Source organism: Clupea harengus, unplaced genomic scaffold (assembly GCF_900700415.2).
Source record: "Clupea harengus unplaced genomic scaffold, Ch_v2.0.2, whole genome shotgun sequence".
NCBI lineage: Eukaryota > Metazoa > Chordata > Actinopteri > Clupeiformes > Clupeidae > Clupea > Clupea harengus.
In genome coordinates, this window is record NW_024880470.1 from 8,258 (window position 1) to 24,940 (window position 16,683).

Genomic DNA, 16,683 nt, shown 5'->3' on the forward strand with positions numbered 1-16,683 from the left:
GATTTGACACAAAGCATCATGTCCGAAAAACTTACTTACCTTAACAGATTGTAGCATCGTCTGTATCCACACTGGGGCCTTTGTTGTCAAAATACAGAGAATAATGTAGATTCTTATATTTTTCCCATGATGAGGTAGTCATTCCACCCCTCGATACAACAGCGTTGCCTATCTTGGGTTGGACCATAAATGCTACGTCAGGAGTCACCCCCACCCACTCAGATAATGCTCGTCTATGAAGCCTACTGGAAGGTACGCTACACGTAATGTAAATGATCGGTGTTCCTGTCTTTAAAATACAGACTATATTATGTATGTGTGAACACAGATAATGCGCAAAATGCGCAGCATCTGTGGAGCAGACGTAACCATATGAATTCATTAATCTGCGAATTGGGAACAGAAAACATGGTCCCCCATCAACTGGAAACTGAATTGTCTTTATCGCTTAGACTTTTTGAGATGAGGATGGGATTCTTAAGCTCTCTCTCCCCATCAACGTGTTCTATACTGTCTATGCTTACGTACTTTGTTCCAACAGAGAGAAAGACACCATTGCGAAAGGGACTCACAATTGCCTGTTAATGAAATATTTAGACATTTAAAAAGGTTGTACTCTTTTGCCATAACTTGTTTTGTCAAAGAAGCAAACTGCAGTGGACATACATTTAGGATCTCATTTGTTTTGGGACCAAGGCCAAAATAATGATTAATGACTAGCTGGCCTGGCTTTCCTTGTTATGGCAAATAACATGAGAGTAATATGATTAATGACAACATGCAATATTACACATTACACATACAAATGCATACAATACAAATGTCCAACCATTATTTATTCTGAAATATTTTCACTGAAATAAATGACAATAGTCATTTGGAATGAAAGATAATTCTATTACATATAAAAAGGCACATACAAGGTGAATTATTTAACAACTAGGTATTTCTCAAAAAACATATCCTGTTCCATGCTAGCTTCAAGTCTGAAAAAATAATCTGTCTGAAATCTATAAATGAATCCAATTAATGATCTTACCATTTGCGAATATCAACTGAGACTGTGATAGTCATGTCTTTAAACATGGGTGCAGAACATGGACACATCCCTGTTCGACAGAATTATTTGGCAGACCTAAGCATCCTCACCTCTTCCATGTTCTTTGGCTTCAGGCCATACCTCTTTTCAAGAAATAGTGTGTAATTTTTTGTCAACACAACTTGATCTGACTAACCCTACAGGCTTGAAATGGATAAAAGATATGAACCGAGAAAACCCTGACAGTTTCATTCACCTGTCAAACTACCCACATCTCCCTCATAAATAATTGCAATGCTCCGGCAGTGTGGTATATCTGTCAAATGCCACGTTTGCCTGCTTAATAAATTCACCTAATATTCACCTCAACTGCTTTTGCTCTTGTCAATGGCTAGCTCAAAAACATAGCACTTTTCAATGGCTAGCTCAAAAACATTGTATATAACATTCCTAAAGTTAACGCTCTCAGACCGAATTGTAGGGTTGAGTGGTCTTTTTTAGTATGGAAGCTGGCCTAGGGTCTTAGAGGAGAAGCACTGGACTTTAGTGTGGTGGACCCTTTTGTCAGTTAACACTTATGGGAAGGATTGCGTACCAAAGAGGTAAGAGAGAAGTGGCTGGGATGCTACATGTTAGCGAAGCGTCGATACATTTATTTATGTTGGAGTTGAGCTGAGCAAGTTTTTTTTCATGGTAGGAGATTGCAGAAGTGGTTGATACATCCATATCAAGCAGCTCCCCTAGACTTTGAAAGATACTATAAAACTGCATGTAAGAATGATCTTAAAATTGGTCTTGTTCCGTGCTCTATACCACCATATAAAAACTGTGTAACACTTAGTATTTCATTATTTCAACTGAAACATACATAGTGAATGTCAGGCTACTAACTAGTCCCAATCAGACCACAACCTCACCAGTAGACAAAGAGACAGCCAGGATACATTGTAATACACAAAACGCACTGTAACCACACTGCATCATATATTCTATCAAACTCCCTCAGAGTAAAAAAGTGTGTGTGACCACATACAAATAAACATTACATTCTGAGGTCTCCTCTTTGGAGTTTGTTTGTAAAAAAAAAAAGCTAGCTGATCACCCATTAAACATTTTCGTTTGCTGCATACACTTTTATGTGAGTGGTTTGTCTGAGTGTGCCATCTCAAAAAAAGGAATTCAGAAGGTATGACCTGGCTTGATGTATAGTTTGTAGCCTTCAATGTCAGCTGAAGGCAGGCAAATATTTCCAGGCTGTGCCCAGAAATATACAGCTAAGGCAAACACTAAATACGATGCCAGTGATCATCATGAGATGTCTACTTCATCAGTGACATTAGTGTTTTGGTGATACCTGATGGTTAGCTGCATTCAAGTAAGGTGTTTGATGCAGTTATGATGGACTGAGATCATGCTTCTTTGTTCTGTCGGCTATCTGGTCTTCCAGCGTCATTGGGTGTTTAATGTCACAGCCTCTGGGCACTGTGTCTGTTAGTCTTTGGTGGGCTGAGTCTTCCCAACAGAATTTGGGATTTTTCAGTTCCTGATAGTAATGGCTGCTATTATAAGAAACACTGCTTTATGCACACATGCATAGTAATGTATACAATACATATGGTCCTCCCATTGTCCTCATTCATCATTCACTGTCCACAGCTTTGCACTCACAATGAGGTGTAACTGTGCTAGGCAGAACAAGTGTTATGTGCATCCTGGAAGATCTGCTTGATAAGCAGCATCTGTAGTTGTTGTTGGTTGTGAGCTCTGTGCTCTCAGTGTCAGAAGGCCATGTCTCTGGTGCGGTACATCTGGAGAGAGGTGGCCTCCACTTCCTGCTTGGGGTTCTGATTACGTTCCGTCGGGCTGTAACCGGCCGAGCGTCCTGTGGGACTGAATCCCAGCGAGCGACCGGTCGGGGTGAAGCCGCCGGAGCGGGGCTTAACCGGCCGGTGCAGGTAGCGGCGCGAGGTCACCAGGTCACCATAGCCCTGCGCGTGCGAGAAGGCGTAGCCGGAGCGGCGGGTGCTGGTACGCCTCATGCGGGTGCGCTTTGAAGGAGGAGGTGGAGCTGCTTTGGCCTGAAGGACTTTCAGTCGCACCTGAAAATCATAGTCAGGGTTTCCAAACAGTCAGTAATTGTATGGAACAATATGATGGGAATCATAGTCAGTGTTTCCAAACAGTCAGTAATTGTATGGAACTATATGATGGGAATCATAGTCAGTGTTTACAAACAGTCAGTAATTGTATGGAACTATATGATGGGAATTCTGGCTCAGAAAATGGACATCCAACCCAACCTGGTAAGTAGTAGCAATTACACTGTGTTGCTTGGACACGGGGCACCTTTGTTAGACTTTGTTTTGAAGCGGTGCTTAGCGTGCAGAGTATTAAATGGACAGTGTGTGTGTGCCTATGCTTAGTGTTAGGTTTGTGTGTGTGTGTGTGTGTGTGTGTGTGTGTGTCTGTGTGTGTGTGTGTGTCTGTCTGTTTGTGTGTGTGTGTGTGTGTGTGTGTGTGTGTGTGTGAGAGTGTGTGACTGCAGAGTGGCCCACCCTGTCATTGATGGTGGGCTTTAGCTGGATGACCAGGAATCGGTGGGTCAACACCGGCAGCACACACAGGATAGAGGTGAGCAGGATAGTCAGCCACATATTAGGCTGATTTAAAGTGTTCCTGGCAGAACCTGAAGATCAAGACACACACACACACACACACACATGGAAGTGCTGAAAATAAATTCAGTGCACAGAATCCTAATTCAGAACTATGAGACATCGCAATAGATTTGACTGAGCATCAGGGTACACAAACAGTATTTAATATTGTGGCATAACTAACACTGCTAGTAAATGGTTATTTTTATTGTTTGTATGCAGCTGAGACCAACCATCAAACTTACCAATGAATGGGAAGGATGCTGTGAAGATGAGATACATGCCATTGCTGTACATGGTAAACGTGACCACAAAGTACATGGTTAAACTGCCCCAGACAAACACATGGGTTACCACTGTCCAGTACGACATGTCCAGTCCCAGCTGGTGAAGGCAAGCAGTGAGAGCCGGGGAAGAGGCAGAAGGACAGACAAGAAGGAAACCCAAAAGCATTAAGATGAGATTGCAATGATACAGAGTGTGACATTTCTCTTCTTGGTTCCTCTATTGTGTTTTACATAAACGCACATTAGCTTTAAGAAAGTTGAGGATTTTTGTTTTTGTGTGATCAGCATTAAAGACTGTATTCCAAGAGTTTGAGAAATAAGTAAAAACAGGTGAATGCAACAGCACCAGTAAATAAACACACACCTGTATACACACTGCGATGACCAGACACGTCTGCGTCAGTAGGGCGAAGGACTGGTAGTCAGCCACATCCTTCCCATCATACCTCACTGTGTCGTACATGGCGCCGTAGGGGATGAAGAAGAGCACCAGGGAGCAGTAGCAGCTGTGCAGGGCGCACTTGACGAAGGCCGTCTTACTGAAGTACAGGTTCAGCTGGCCTGGCACGTACAGCTGGGGGAACTCAAAGCTCCAGCTGTCACTCACGTCCTGCACACAAGGTGAGTCACAGCGATGAGCGGCGAGCACAGTGCTGATTTCGTTATGCTCAGTGACTCCATCTTAAACTATCAGTATGTTCTCTTCTTTTCTGCTGGATTCTAGTGTTCTCTGCTGGTCTTTTGGAAGTTTCTAGAATACTATTGTAAGGTGGTGCTGGAAATACCAGTGCTATGTGTGTTTGTGGTATTCAGTGTTCAGTGATCCTTTGGATAAATATATGTAGTAAATGTACATTTTTATTTAAAACCAAATAAACAAATGAGGGAAAAAACAAACAAACAAACAGTGAAGATATTAAAGCAACCATGTATTTGAAAATCCAGCCTATAACGTGTAATGTGTCTCTTACCTGGTCAAACAGACTCATACCCAAAACTGGGAGGGCAGTGTACACCAGGTTAAAAAGTGTGATGAACCATTCATCATAGACTGTCTGCAAATAGAGAACATAAGTCAAATAATCACTAACGCAAGCCAAGGGATTAGAGTTTCAGTGAACCCTCCCAAAAGGAACAAACTGCTAACATATTGCATTTCAAGACTGATGTAATCTTGCAATCAGAACACTGCCTGACATTACGTACTGAACCATCACAGTTTGGTTTTGGGGTTCTCACCTGGGCGGAGAATCCGCAGAAGAAGGCGTACCAGAAGTGGACAAAGGTGAAGGTGAAGTTCTTGTAGAAGAAGTAGCGCAGGAACTTGCACATGCGCAGGTAGGACCAGCGGCCATGCACCAGCAGGAGGCGCTGCAGGAAGCGGAACTGGGCGAAGGAGTAGTCCGAGGCCAGCACCGCCTGCATGCCCTCCTGCCCGCTGATGCCCACGCCAATGTGGGCAGCTTTAAGAAGGAAGAACAGGGAAAAGGGCAATGTGTAAAGGGAGTAATGCAAATAAATATGAATGCACATTTCAGTGTCATTACAAGTGCATTGACAGACAGTGCGGAAAGCAATGAATGTAAACGAGTTAAGGAATAGCCTGTCACAGGCTAGATGAGGACATAAGAGTTTGTTGGTCCACTGATAAATGTAGACTTAGTGGGGCCATTGATCTGTTGTTATCTTATCTGCGTTTTAAAATTTAACACGGTTTTAGACTTGCAGGTTGCGGAAGAAGTCATGTGGCTTCTTAAACCCAATTGCTGTGTCATAAGCACTTGTGGTTTAACCCCATGGTACCCAATCCTGGGTCTGGGATCCCTCAAGGGAGCGCAAAGATCAAAGAGTGATTGTTTTCAAAATTAGATTTGTACATGTTAAATAAAATCATAATAACACACTTACCGGATAATCAAAAGTCTGTATATGAAACTATTTAAAAGATCATTATTTGGTCTTTGGTCACTCAAAAATCCCAAACAGTTTTGTCAGGTAAGCTATCAACTAGCTGACTAGAGCATCACTATTTTATGAATGCATGGTCAGCTTTCTTAGATACAAGCAGGTGTGCTCCAAGGAAAGCACACACACGCTTTTGTAAGAGTAGAATGAGCCTTAAATATCTACATAGGGAGTGGGTCCTCTTCCAAAGAGTTTGCCATGTTGCACTGTCATGTTTCTACTGTTGCCCAGAAGGGATGCATCTTAACACTGGCTCAAGAGAGGGCTTTTCTTGTTTCTATGGCAACTGGAAGCCACTGTAGGAGATTTCTACTTGCTTGGAAAGGGAGGGGTGACGGAGCTGGTTTGCAACCTTACCGCTAGATGGCACCAAATACTACGCAATCCACCTTTAACCTATAGCTCAGATTAAGGTTGTTTGCAATTGCTGTGTCTTCACAAAATCTCAGAACTGCCACTAGAGGTAACATTTTGTGCATTTTAACTTAAACCTGGTGAAATGATGATTTAAGGACTTTTCCCAGAAATAGACCTATATTACAAATACTGGTGTACTGGCCAGTTGTGTAGAAATATGGTGCTATATGGTGTTTCTATTAAGTGTAGAAATATGTTTGTCTGTATCAAACATGTGTGTCTGACGTCTTTCCAGCATTACCTTTGATCATGCTGACGTCGTTGGCTCCATCTCCTATGGCCAAGGTCACTGCCTTTTTGTACCTCTTGACCAGCTCCACCACCTGAGCCTTCTGCAGGGGGGTGACTCGACAGCAGATAACGGTCTTACACATGCAGGCGGTGCGCAAGAACTCCACCTCCATGCTGGCCTCTAGGGCATAGGCCTGTGGGAGATAAGGGATGTCATCACTGTCAATACAACTGAGTATCGAAGAGTATCTGCTATCGGATATTTTTGTTTTATTATTCAAACAGCAAGGCCCTGTTAGTTAAGAACCGGATTCTCTATTGCAATAACACTCTGGGGTAGAGAGAGAGAGAGAGAGAGAGAGAGAGAGAGAGAGAGATGTAGCAAGCAGTTAGAATCACACAGATGAGGGCAAAGCCACTGGATCTTTTTTTACCGGACTGAGAAATCAGGTGTGGATTATGGGCCCCTATTTCCTGTATCTCCCTTTGGGTTGGTCCACAAACATGAGACAATGGAGATGGGGGCACAGTGGGGTTTAGAGGCATTACATATGCCTAGATACAGAGGCCTTGGCTCTCACCAGACTGTGGCCGTTGATAACAAGCCCATATTCCCCATTGATGACTTCATCGGGGACAATCTTAGGCGAGTTTCCCAGGATTCTTTTTGAGACGTACATATCCTCTTCTGCACCAGGCTTCATGGTGGTTCTGGCTTTCCTGTTGTGGAGAAACACTTTATGAATTCAACGTTGCTTTGAAAAGAGAGACACAACACCACATGTTTGACCAAGGGAAACCCTCCCTCAAGAACTTTGCATTGGGCGTTCAGTTTGATTTAGGGAAAACCTGCTGAAAATAAGCACAGAACAAGGCCCAGAGGTTGGATCATAAGTGAAGTTTTTCTCTGTGGTGGTGGTGGTGTAAAGACCGAACTCAGGACATCGCTTGAGCTCAGACTACAGGTCGTCCTTTAACTGTACATTTCTCAGCGGTAATTGAAGGAGACTTGAACTGAAGCCAAGGTGAAAGCGCTGAGTCAGCGTGTGCCAACTCTTGCACTGACCTGAGCTCCTCTCGCACGCTCTCTGGAGAGTTCGCCGCCACGATAAAGACCTCATTCATCTCCTCCCTCAGCATGTTACACGAGTAGCCAATGTTCTCGGCCGTCTCTGGAAGAGAGAGAGAGAGAGAGAGAGAGAGAGAGAGAGAGAGAGAGTAATAGAAAGACAGAGAAATGGCAAGAAAGAGAGACAAATGATAAGATGAGAGAGTGTGTGTGTGTGTGTGAGGGGAGAAAGACAGATGGACAAAGACAGAGAGTGAGAGGGGTTGTGTTACCTAATTGAGTTTCGATTGGATTTGTTTACACTGTAATTTCAACAACAATGAATGTTGTGTTTTCAGTTTGGTCAAATAATAATAAAATAATCTGACATTTTCACATACCCACATAGCAGCACATTTGACATATGAAATGTTGCCACTTGCAGTGCCATTCAACATTAGTTTACAAGCCAATGTTAATTCTAAAACTTTGACTTTGACTGGGGTATTTTGTTTATGTGTTCAGTGATTGCCTGCGCTTGTGCTGGACAGCCAGTCTTTTTTCCAAACCATGGGTCAAAATCATTGTAGTGCTCCTTGAAACTTGCTTAAAAAACGAATTTCTTCAATTGAGCTTGTGGTGGCCAATACTAAGTCTTAAACTATTTTCACAATCAGAAAGTCAAGACAAAGGACGTGTTGTTCCAACGGATTTACTGTAGTACATTAAGCCACAGCAAAGAGATGTATTCCGGAAATAGATCTGCCACATTACATTCGCACCAACATCTTTAAACCTGTAATTAGCACCTCCCATCTATGTTTTGCTTGGTTGACCAATCCAGCCAATTAAACCTGACCTCTCCATTCTGACCCCACCCAAATCAAAGACTTCCATGGTATATAATACCACACCCATTTTTACCTTAGGTCACTCCAAGCTACGCCCTCTTATTTTAAATCTCTACCTCATCTGAAATGTAACCCAAAGCTAATCTTTAAACTCATTCAACAGGTATCTGGTAAAACTATCCCTTATTCATATGAAAATATCCCACAAGCTCACATGACAACAAATAACTACATCTTCCAATTCAAGAGCCACACAGTAGTCTTCCTATTGTTGAGTAACTGAATTTAGAGGTTAAATTGATACTAAATAAAGACACCTCAGTTCTGTTAACAGATGCTCAATGGCTGCTTGTGTTACCTTGTTTATCGCCAGTCAGGACCCAGATCTTAATGTCTGCCTTTGCTAGCTGCTCTATGGTCTCTGCTACACCATCTTGTAGCTTATCCTCAATGGCTGTTGCTCCTAAAAGCTGTACATGGTACACACACACACACATGGTACACACACACACACACACACACACACACACACACACACACACACACACACACACACACAGAGAGAGAGAGAGACACATACATTCAATTCCATTCATGACACAGGCATTTGAAACATTTCTGACATTTGGCATTTAAAGTTTGAGACACAACACCACTAGTGATGCTCAGAGAGAAATCGGACAGAGCCAATCACCAGTGCTCACTCAGACTAGCTCACCATCAGGTCTTTCTCTATTTCCTCATAGAGCTTATCCAATCTCTCCTCACGATCCTCCAGCGCAGTGCTCGCCTCGTGGTGCCGTTGTTTCCATTCTGTAAAATAAGCCTCGTCCAGGTCCTTGTACGCCAACGCTAGAGTTCTCAGCCCCTCCCCTGCAAACTCCTAAAGAGCAGAAAAGGACAGAAAATAAACTGAGAGAATAATGGGAATAAAGGCAATCCTAACAAACCTAACAAACACAAGCACAAGCACACAGACACACACGCACATACACACACGTGCACACACACACACACACACACACACACGCGCACACACACACACACACACACACACACACACACACACACACACACACACACACACACACACACACACACACACACACACACACACACACAGACACATACATTCAATTCCATCAAATGCCTCTTCACAAATGATACTCTCAACACCACACCAACTGAAAGCCATCTTTGTCCCACTGCCTCCCCCTGCTGGCCGCTCACATTTAGGTGCTCCGTGGTGACATCCATCAGTTTTTTGCAGGACTGATGGAGTCTCTCGTAGAGGATGGTGTCGGCACCCTTACAGTAGAGACACAGCTTCCCCTCTGGACTTCTCACTGGTGAGGCAGAACACAGTTAGCATACTGCACATATGATCATATTAATATACATTACATTGCTCAGTTGGGATATATAAAATATATATATTTAATTTAAAGTAAATAATGATCCATGACTTATAAAGCTTTTAAGGTTAGGTAAAGCTAACATCTCTGTTCTGTTTCCAATATCTCGAAACTTCCTCCAGCATCCTGTGACGACTGCATACACACTGACCAATGACAGACATTCGTTTGCGCACGTTGTCAAAGTCCAAAATAGCCAGCAGCTGGTAGACTCTCTGAACCCCCATCTCTACGATAGTCACGGTCTCCGGCGTGCGAGAGCGGAACACAAAGCCAAAGTTTCGGGCGGCAGTGACAAGAGCGCCTTCATCTGGTGACTGAGCCTGATAGTGTAGATCACCTAAGGAGGGCATGAACATAATAAGCACATGAAAGCTAATAAGATAAGGACTGGTGGACCAAACCACGTGATAATTGAACAACAGGGTGCATTCATTCACACACACACACACACACACACACACACACACACACACACACACACACACACACACACACACACACACACACACACACGAACACACACACACACACACACACACACACACACACACACACACACACACACACATTGATGTCTTTCTCATTTGGCACTTCGTGATAACTACCCTCCTTCTTCTCCTCGGCCATCACCGTGTGGCAGAGAGCGAGCAGGCGGAAGAACGCGTGGACCTCAGGGTTCTCCAGCTTCACCGCCTCCACCAGGCTGTGGTCATGGAACTGGAACTTTGGGTCAGCCAGTGGGTTAAACGAGAAGTCCACCGAGTCCATATCCTGTGACAGAACCAAAGGTCAGCACTGTAAGTGTTACAAACAGAACACGTGTCATCTGTCAATGAGTAGATGTGCCTAAACGCTACTCAGCCCATAAGCCTTACCGCAGTGATCTCAAGCGTCTGTCCAGTGTGGTCCATAACATCTCCTGGAAAACATGAGAAAGAGAACTTGGTGTAGTAGGTTGAAATAGAAAAATGAACAGAAGACAGTATGGATTTGTTGGTTTTTTAGTGTTTGTTTTATGTGTGTGTGTATGTGAGAGAGAGAGAGAGAGAGAAAGAGAGAGAGAGAGAGAGAGAGAGCGAGAGCGAGAGACAGACAGTGTCTGTGTCTTCTCACCATAGGATTTGCCATTGATGGTGCACTTGTTGAAGGTCATGATGTTCTGGGTGAGGGTGCCTGTCTTGTCGGAGAAGATGTATTTGATCTGGCCCAGCTCCTCGTTCAGAGTGGTGGTGCGAGCCTCTGCCGGGGTGTCAGTGCGGGCGTGGTACATCTTACGGTCCCACTCGATGAAGAAGCTGTTGCCCAGACGAATTATCTCCACACTACCATGTGCCACACATGTATGTGCATTTACACACACACACACACACACACACACACACACACACACACACACAATACATTTTCAGTGGATTTTTTTGCTAGAAAATCTTGTACTAAGGCCTGGATTGTGTCATAATTACCATAATGGAATGTGAATGTGAACAAAGGGAGTAGCATGCTTTAGTTTAGTTTAGTTTGACTTTGCTGTGATAGTCTGCTTTCACACAGCAATCTGGTATCTGGTGCCAATAGTTTGGTGATGTTATAAACGTTGTAAATAAAGGTTTGTCAGTTTACTGGTAAAGAGGAATACCAGTGTCTATGCTATGCGTTGACAGGTATTCACATAGCCATTGTTAAGTGGACGTTTCTGAAGTGAAACAGCCCGTTCACGAACAAACAGAGGACAAACGCACCTGACGTATAGGGATATTGGCACCACCGTGTTGAGGATGATGACGTAGGACCAGAATGTGAGGAACGATGAGAAAGCCGCATTCACTCCCTCCTCTCTAGGCAGGAAGACTGTGAACTTTGACCCCTCCTGCAGCTCCCAGATGTAGTTACCAATAGCAAGGATGGCACACATGATGGCTAGGAACCCAAAGATCTAAACCAGAATTATTGATAGAAATATCATCAAGAAACCGATCAGATAATCAGATCAGATAATACGATATCATGAAAAAGATCATCAGAATCAGATCAATTATTATTAAAAAAAAAAACATATCACCGGGTGTATACAAGCAAGTCATCAATACTACATTCATGTAACTGACACTTTCCTCCAAAACGATTTTAAAAAAGCAAGAGGAAGTAATGGGAGGGCAGTTCACTGCAACAGGGCGACAGGACTAGTGATGCCTGAAAATCTCTCACTACAGCTAATCATTAAGAGCAGTCTGTGAAAACTGAGTTAAACCCACACAGAGCACTAGCTCATTCATGAGCCGGTCAATACTGGTCCTCTTAAAGGTTGTTTTCCCACAGTTCTGCATCAGTTTGGTCTCTTGGCCTGTGGAGAGAGACATACATGGTAATGCTTTAAGGCAGAGCCAAAGTCTTGAACAAATATTGCTTGTGAACTGCAACTGTATCATGAATTAGTTCTAAACTTGCATTTACATTGATCATACTCGTAGAAACACAAATAGCCAGTAGCTCGAAAATACATGGACACCTATCCTTGATTAATAGTTCATAATGTACAAAAAAAATCAAACAATTTAAAATGTTCTCTGACTTGTTTAATCAACCATTTTGTAACCAATGTAGCCTTATAAAGCAGTCACATGCAGCGAGCACAGAAAAAAAATCACATACACCATCAAGCCCGATACATACCCCACACAAATAACAAACATAGAGGCCATGATCCAGTCCGCACATCTTAAATAGCACCTGACCTAGCTCATATCAGCTCATATCAGGACCACACCTGTTTCACAGTCAATTGCTATTTTGGACTGCAAACATCCAGCATGTCCTCAACATGTGTCCCTCTGATACTCATGCCCTCAAGGTGCTGATGCTGTGGTCTGACTCTCTGAATCTGAGTCTTGCAAGCCTCGTTCAGATTGCAGGTCACACTTAAAATTTCAGGTGAGTCATCTGAGAATGCGACCATCCGTGAAATCAGTTTTGCACGGCTCAAAACCTCTGTTTGCACACTTAATTACTTCCAGTGTTTTGGAGTTTGGTCCACCCGTAGAGTGCACTTACTATTAGGGGCATGTCAGTGAGCAGCACAGCTACTAAACAGCACAGCACTCCCACACTGGAATGTGTTGTGACTCACTGCTTTACACTGGGAACCCATTAACTACCCAAAACTAAATAGCTCTTGGTGTGGAGATGAGCCTGAAAACCTTGAGAGCTTTTTTTTGTCTAAACACCTGATGTTTTTGTTGCTGCATGTTGTCATCTTGCCACAACATTTTTGGCTTAAAACTGAATAAAGCCTTGATTGTGATTGTACAACATAGTATAACAAGGATCAGTGAACAGCTGGTTCCACGGTGTGGTACCGCAGCTCACCAGCAGAGGGGGAAAGCTATCGACCATAAAGAGGGGATGTATGGGGCTGACCTCCGAAGATGACCAGGCCGAAGCACCACTCGGTGTTCCTGAGAGTGCAGCCTCTCAGCAGGATCTTCTCGTTGTCCAGCGAGTACTTCTGCCCCGAAAAGCTCAGGGTTCCAGCGAAGCGGTCCAGGCGGTTGTTGGGAGGCTCACAGCGCACCTCACCTGAAGAGGACAACATGGTGACTCAATTCACTGACACCCTCCACATTCAACACTAAGATGTGTAAATGTCATCACTTCCTGGCTGTCAAGGTCCTGTTTTTAATCTTCTGTGTCCACTATGACTATGATTATTCTCTCTCTCTCTCTCTCTCTCTCTCTCTCTCTATCTCTGCCTCTCTATCGCCCTCTTTCTCTTACCATTGAAGGCAGCCAGGGCTGTCACACTGTCTCCCATGTCTCCTGTGACTGTGAGAGCTTGCTTCACCTTAAGATTGGTCTCACTGGGAAAACACAGATGAGGTGATTAGACTTATTCACACTGAGACATAGACACTCACACACACACATACACACACACACACACACACACACACACACACACACACACACCCGTCAAGTTCTGCAGTCTCTATGTAGACCAGGTTGAGAGGCTCACTGCTGGACAAAAGGAGCAGGTCTGCCTGAAAGAGAAAAGAATGGTTACAGCATCAGGAACCACAGTCAGTGCCTCAAACATGGCTAAATATGGTGGCCAAAAAGAAGGCCAACACTCTGGTGTGAGATTACGTCTTCAAACAGGAAATGATGTGGCTATTTATCAGATCATACGTAAGAGGAACCTCCTTTTTTCCTCTAAATCCGAACTCATCTCACCGTCACAAACTGGTTGTTTTCTAGTTTGATAATGTCGCCCACTTGGACATCCATCCATTTATCACTACGGAGTCTTTGGAGAGAAAGATACAAATGATTACAGGGATGATTACAGTTCGATGACAGATGATTCAACAGTTCACTGGACGTGGCACGGATTTACAAATGCAAAAAGTTGATGACAACAAAGACAAACTTTTTTTCTTGACGTTTTAGATACAACTGCACCCCTTCGTGAGAATGATATGACAAATTCAGCCACAAACTACACACTGATGCCCTTCATATACCAGCCTAAAACCACAATGTTGTGTGCTCTGATGGCAAATGCACAGGCCACATGAGCGTAGTGTGTAAACTTACTCTCCGTTGATGAGAACCTGGACTTTACGGTTGTTCACTTTCTTGTCACTTCTGTGGCGATTCTGCAGAGGATCAGATGAGGGTTTACCACAAGAGCACAACAGAGAAGAACAGAACACACCCACACACCTGCGCCCTGTTTCTCTAACCGCAAGCACTTTGTGAATTAGAACTTGCTTTCTCCAAAAGGTCAGAGGTATTTTCTTTGAAAACACAGCAATTCTCTGGCAATGTAGGTAGACATGTTTCCACAAATGTGCAAGAGAAGGTGGAAAAAAAAACAAAAAAACGCAGAGTGTGTTTGGAACTGGTCTGCTTCCAGGACCATGAAACCACACCCCAGACACAGGCACAAAAAGCCCCTTGTGTTGTTGCCCGGGGAAGGCTACTCCTGTCCCAGGGAACAGTCACTACCTCTCCCAATACTTTCCATGGAGCTCACAGCACTGACCTTTCCCAAATAAACACACATATCTTTTAAAAAACTGTGTGTAACTTCAGATGTTTGTATTAGTTTTAGAATTACAAGACTGACCATTTGTCCCGTTTAATGTGCTACGGCCATATAAACAGGGATGTTGCATAAAAATTACACAACAGCTGCTAAACAGCTGTTTATACGTTCATATTATAAATATAATGATTTTGCTCGGTATGTGCCAAAAGGAAGCGGAGAAAGTAAACCATTTTCAAAGTGCAGTGTGGTTATAGTTGTCCACAATCTGATAACCAACCTTTTTGATGAATGAGTGCATTTAATACTACATTTTTTTAGCTAGACTTAGTGAATATGATGTAAACATAACTGTTTACAAAGGACCCTGGGGACTCTTTTTTTGTTGTTTTCGTTGCTAAACAAAACTCTGAGAGATATCTGAGAATAGTTTGTTTGTGTCTCTAGTTCCACAGTCTCTCTATCTCTCCCTCGCCACTCACACTGGCCTCCCTCTATGCAAACAACTGGAGTAGGAGTAGAGCATACAGACAGAGAGAGAGGGAGAGAGAGAGAGAGAGAGAGAGAGAGCTGGGGGAAAGAAAGAAAGGAAAAGAGAGACAGAGAAACAGACACATATAGGCATAAGCACAGCAACAGGGAATGAATAAGACATCCTCGAGAGTCTCATCAGCAACAAGCCAAATGACAAAAAAACAGCTATAGCCAAACAATCATCTGAGTGCAGATTCCCAAAATGTCATCCACATTGTTATAGTGCACTCCATGGAGATGTACTAATGGAACCCCACAGAGTTCCATGTTTCAGCTTACTTGAATGCCCCAAATATGGCAATGTCTGCCACATCCTAACTTATCATTACGTAACTGTATGAGGGATGAATGGATTGTTCGCCAGCTCTCTGGCTTTTTGGAAGAACACGCAATTATACACTGAGCAGCAAGAATGAAGATGGCATACAGCGGCTTATGGCAGATGTACATATTTCAACTGCACAGGTACTCACAATGTCATCTATGGCATCTTTGGCTGCTGTCACAAACAAGACTAGGACCAAGGGCACCACGGTTGTGAACCATGATAGCGATGAGATGGAAGGAATCACCTGAGGAAAAAAGCACATGCATCTTTCATTTTAATGGGAAGAATTTGGCTGAATAAGAACTGTGGATGTTAATAATCAGAATCAGAATCAGAATCACGTTTATTGGCCAGGTAAGTAAAGTGGTTCTCAGTGTACTTACACACAAGAGAGATAAATACCATAATAAATACCATTCCTCACCTCACAGTTTATCATTAAGTAATTAATTACCTTAAAGTATGACGAAAAAATGCATAGAACAAACAGATAGCAAGCTTCTAGAAAATGAGCTTTGGCACAATCCATGTGACTGTGAATTCAGTCGCAGCCCATAAAGCAACATCCTGAAGTAAAATTCTCACTTCCTTAAAATAAAGATGCTTGGCTCAATTGCTTTCTTTTAACTCTGCTCCTGGTCACCTCAAAGATTTTCTTTCTATAAACTTTTTGGAGTAAATCTGACTCACTGGTTAAAGCGTGTACATCAGAAATGTGTCTTTTGATGCTAAAAGTGAAGGACCTGAAATAAATATGGCAGTGCATTTCCCAAAGGGCTGTGGTGCAATGAGTAGCTAAACTATCATTTAAAACTCTGCTGGTAACAATAGTCATAGCACAACAATACTTCTGGGAAACACAGC

At 43.2% G+C, this 16,683-nt stretch overlaps 1 protein-coding gene across 1 annotated transcript; it reads right to left on the reverse strand.

Moving 5' to 3' along the window:
* Positions 1-810: 810 nt before the first annotated feature.
* On the reverse strand, positions 811-16,643 carry LOC122132219 (phospholipid-transporting ATPase ID-like). The gene is made up of 24 exons (XM_042707046.1): positions 15,965-16,643; positions 14,504-14,565; positions 14,141-14,213; positions 13,877-13,947; positions 13,685-13,767; positions 13,328-13,486; positions 12,166-12,254; positions 11,653-11,846; positions 11,027-11,235; positions 10,789-10,832; positions 10,519-10,684; positions 10,062-10,250; positions 9,726-9,841; positions 9,214-9,378; positions 8,854-8,965; positions 7,663-7,768; positions 7,178-7,316; positions 6,607-6,790; positions 5,223-5,446; positions 4,955-5,038; positions 4,348-4,593; positions 3,942-4,080; positions 3,595-3,725; positions 811-3,138 (listed from the first exon to the last, which is right to left on the reverse strand). Exons 1-24 carry the CDS (start codon positions 16,079-16,081, stop codon positions 2,818-2,820), a joined length of 3,423 nt encoding a protein of 1,140 aa, XP_042562980.1. The 5' UTR covers positions 16,082-16,643; the 3' UTR covers positions 811-2,817.
* Between the last annotated feature and the right edge of the window lie 40 nt (positions 16,644-16,683).

Excerpts from the sequence above, each read along its gene's own strand:
- LOC122132219 (XM_042707046.1), bottom strand. The coding sequence starts at position 16,081 with ATGTGCTTTTTTCCTCAGGTGATTCCTTCCATCTCATCGCTATCATGG. Across the intron at positions 14,214-14,503 it reads CAGGTTCTCATCAACGGAGA|ACTCCGTAGTGATAAATGGA; the intron begins GTAAGTTTACAC and ends TTCTCTCCAAAG. Across the intron at positions 3,726-3,941 it reads AGCATCCTTCCCATTCATTG|GTTCTGCCAGGAACACTTTA; the intron begins GTAAGTTTGATG and ends CTTGATCTTCAG.